This window comes from Mesitornis unicolor, unplaced genomic scaffold (assembly GCF_000695765.1).
Source record: "Mesitornis unicolor isolate BGI_N332 unplaced genomic scaffold, ASM69576v1 scaffold18192, whole genome shotgun sequence".
Taxonomy (NCBI): domain Eukaryota; kingdom Metazoa; phylum Chordata; class Aves; order Mesitornithiformes; family Mesitornithidae; genus Mesitornis; species Mesitornis unicolor.
In genome coordinates, this window is record NW_010170027.1 from 12,086 (window position 1) to 15,989 (window position 3,904).

Below are 3,904 nucleotides of genomic sequence, written 5' to 3' on the forward strand. Positions count from 1 at the left end.
CTGGCAGCCGCAGCTGCGGCTGCGGCAACTAAAGCCGCTCAGCAAAGAGCACTGGGGCTGCGCTCAGCCCCTCTGCTGCTGCGCTGCCGGACGATTCCCTCCTTTCAGATGTGGATATGGACGCGGATACAGACACGGATATGTCCCCAAATGCTCTTCCTCCTTTGCTTAGAGTCTGTAGTTCTTCCTTCTTCTCCTTTGCCTGCCTTTAATCATTGAATGCTTGTAATGTGCTTTGAAGTTACTACCACTGATAAGTATGATTTTCCTTTGTATGCATTATACCTGCTGCTAATTTTCCCCTTGGTGTGTGGGATGTTTAATGTTCTTGATGTATCATTCTCCCTTTTCTTGTTCTAATCTCCAATTAGTCATGAAAGATAATAAATTTTCCCAGTTATGACACTGCAAACTTCTGGTACGTGTTCATTCATTTATCATCATCTTTTACACTGCAGTTCTAATCTGGGACTTTTTTATCATTTGCCTTGTTTCCAAATACAAATAATTTTTCAACTATTCGTCACGCTACTGATGACAGCTCCCCAGAACATGTGGGAAACTTCATGGGTCAGCCTCTTATCTGGGAAAAAGCAGTGTTTGCCTGTGTCAGTGCAACGTCCGAGCAACAGGAGCATCCTCTTGGCCGTGCAGTTTCACGCTGTCTTTCCCCTGCTTATGAAGAGACACAGTTGCCCATCAAGGCATCGCTGTGGTCCTCAGGATAGAGCTAAAGGTCTTTTTGGTTAATGGAAATCTTCCCGGTGAATTTGCTGAGCTTTGAAGCAGGTTTCTAAAAAGGCTTGATGTCTTATCAGTGAGATTAAATAGAACAGCAGCGGTGCAGGGAGGGAGAAAGTCATTGAAAAATGTGGAGATAGAAGTCTAGCCTGAAGGATGCAGAAATGCTGTATAGCTTAATCTGAAACTCTATTAAAATGTGGCAGATTTTAAGAGATGAGATTCAGAAATTAAATATTTGCACTCTATGATTTGTGACTCCAAAACATCTAACGTTAAAAAAAAAATCCAAATCATATAAAAAGAGCATAATCTTGGAACTGCGGTGACGAGTTATAAATGAAAAATTCTTGTTGGTCCTTAACAAATACCAAGGCCTTTCCCATCCTTGCATGCAAGCCCCGTGGCTTCCTGCAAGGCAATCGCATTTTTCCTGAAGCTAAAGAATAAATCATCTCGGCGGCAGCAAAGTCGCCAGGTCCAAGCATGCGCCCTGCAGTCACACCCCTGGATTCTGCACATGCTTTTCCTGGTGATTCAAACCCAAACGCCACTGGAAAAAAACCTCTGAGCATCTCCTATGGAGGCTCTGCTGTGGAGTGAGCTCATGGAAATTCTTCTTGCATCGACAGCCCGGGGCTGCCGGCAGAGACACTTTGCTGGTACTTAAAAAATGCCTCGGCCGTCTGAGGAAATGCAAAGTGGAGCAGCTGCACGGAGAATGAGTCAAAGCAGAAATGTCAGAAAGGTGGATACGGCGCTTGACAAAGCCTGAGATTTTTAGTTCGTGAAGTCAGCGCTCCTCTGCGGCGTCCTCATTCCAGATTTGCTGCACGTAAAAGGGCTTTCAACACTGGACCCACTCACTTGACCGAGGTGCTCTTCACTTGGAAGGGAATTCATTTATCTAAATGTGGCAATTAATCCATCTAAATGGGGCAATTAATTCATCTAAACATGGCAACGTGCATCTCCTCCACAGCCCAAGGCAGGGCATCCCTGCGTCCTGGCGTGCTGGTGTCCGTAAGGACACTGTTCTCAGAGCATCTGTAGTCATCTGTACACAGGTCAATGTCTGAATTATTTGCTAACATGGAATTTGGAAGTTTTCCCACCACCACGAGAGACCCCTTCTGGGCACATCACTCAGCATCACGGCATTCCAGGTATCCTTATCCCAGGATCCCATCTGACTGCCATTAGGTAACAGCGTATTTGAGCATGACCGATGGAAAAACTAATTAGATAATGGCCAATGCATATGCAAAAGCGCTGAGCTGACGTTGCATCAAGGGAGATGCTAATTGCAGCTGATTAATCCAACAGCAAGTGCCAGAAAAAATATCCATACAGAAGTGGCACTCAGTGCTCAGCTATTAATTCCCATGGCATGCCTCATTTCCAAGAGAGCTCTGCCCCATATAAAAGCTTTCAGCCCCAGCGCTGTCCTGAGGACTCGGATGCCCGCTCAGCCCGTCCATCACCAGGGTGAGTTGGATTCTCTCAACTGTCTTGGATTGTGCATTTTATTTCCATAGAAACAGCAAAAAGATAAGTCAGAGGGTTTTTTTCTTTTTTCCCAGATTGTTTATCCCCAAGGTCTCGGTCATTTCTGGGACAGGATGCACTACCTTAAAGGCGGCAGTGACCAGGACGTGTGCCATGATGGTGCGGTTTGTGGCGAGAAGGGCTGGACGTGGCACGGTTCCCCCAGCTGCTGCCACGAAAGCCCCGTGAGCACCACGACCCCTTGTCACGACCCCGGCAGCCTCAGCCGCGACATCGAGGGGTCCTGCCAGAGCAAGCCGCAAGGTTGCCAACCCATGGAGCCGTGCCCACCCCAGACCTGCTACCCACCACAGCAAAGCAGCAGCTGTGGCAAGCCCCGGCGGCGGGTGGAGGTGAGCCACGTGGAGCCCGTCTGCCCCCCACCCGTGAAAATCCACCGCCGGCCGCTGCAGCAGTATCGCCCACCCCAGTGCAGTGAAGACCCGGGGTGCTGCCGCAAGCCCCGGCGGCGCGTGGATCAGTGCCCTGCACAGGAGACCCATCCCCCCGTGATTCTGCATCCCCTGCCACTGCAGCATCGTCACCCCTGTGCCCCATGCTGCCACCCACTCGTCCAGCACTGCTGCCCCCGACCCATCCAGCGCTGCCGTCCGGCCGCCGTGCCCCTGCCGCTGCATCCCGGCCAGCACCAGCAGAAGCAGATCCCTCTCTTGCCCCCCTGTTTGCAGATGAAATGAGCACGGGGCCAGCGAGGTGCTGAGACCCCTCCCCAACCTGTGCCCACGCATCACTCAGCGTGGAGGATGCTTCGCTCCTCTCCCAACCTGCTGGTGCTCCCACCTCTGCTTCCCGCATGATGCAACGCCGCCGTGGCTGGTCTATGGCTCGTTGCTGCTCTTTGCACGCTGGTTTCAGGGTCTGCAGTGCCCTGCTTGACCCCAGCACTGACACTTTACGTTCCCAGGGTCTTCCCCTACCAGAGAATGGACGTTAATAATCCAAAACTCACTCTGCTGCTCCTAAGGGTAGACCAGATGGTTCTCCCCTCTCCTGAGAAGGTGAGCAGCCTGGGGATGGATGAGCAGAACAGAAGGAGCTGAGCAAGGATGGGCAGACACTCTGCCATGGACCCGAGCTCTCCCATGGGTTCAGTGGACTGTGATTTCGAGGTCGCTCAAAAACAGAGACAGGAATGTACTTGGAAGAAAAGTACACACTGTGACTGCAGGAGCATCAAGGCCTCCTACGACTTCATTTTCTCGCTGTGTATTCAAGAATAAAGCTGAAAAAACTTAGTTGACACTCGGTTCCTTTTCTTTTACCCCCAGAATATCACCAATGAGTAAACGATCAAAGTAATTAAAATTCTCACAAGGAAACGTGTAGATTTAAAAACAAAAGTAGAGTTCACACGTAAGGATTTCAGCTCTGGTTGTAGTGGTCTCACCAGGCTGAACTCCATACACTGTGGTTGCCCACCACAGGACCAATGGATGGAGGTCACTACAGTCCTAGCAAGCAATCTGGGTACAGACAGTTTACAGTGTGTGCCATCACCTGCATTAGCCAGGTAGGAACAGTGCACCGGGAGGCCACCCAGCATATAAACACCAATCACCATAATAAGTGCGTGCCCAGCACGTGAGGTGTGTCT

General features: G+C 50.4%; 1 protein-coding gene across 1 annotated transcript in view; it reads left to right on the plus strand.

Annotated features, from left to right (window-relative positions):
- The window catches only part of LOC104536831 (keratin-associated protein 16-1-like), a 6,713-nt gene extending 3,726 nt beyond the window's left edge, over positions 1–2,987 (plus strand). Inside the window, exon 3 of the mRNA XM_010179558.1 lies at positions 2,325–2,987. Coding sequence (XP_010177860.1) covers positions 2,325–2,987 — 663 coding nt within the window. The remainder of the gene's footprint in view (positions 1–2,324) is intronic.
- Positions 2,988–3,904: the final 917 nt, after the last annotated feature.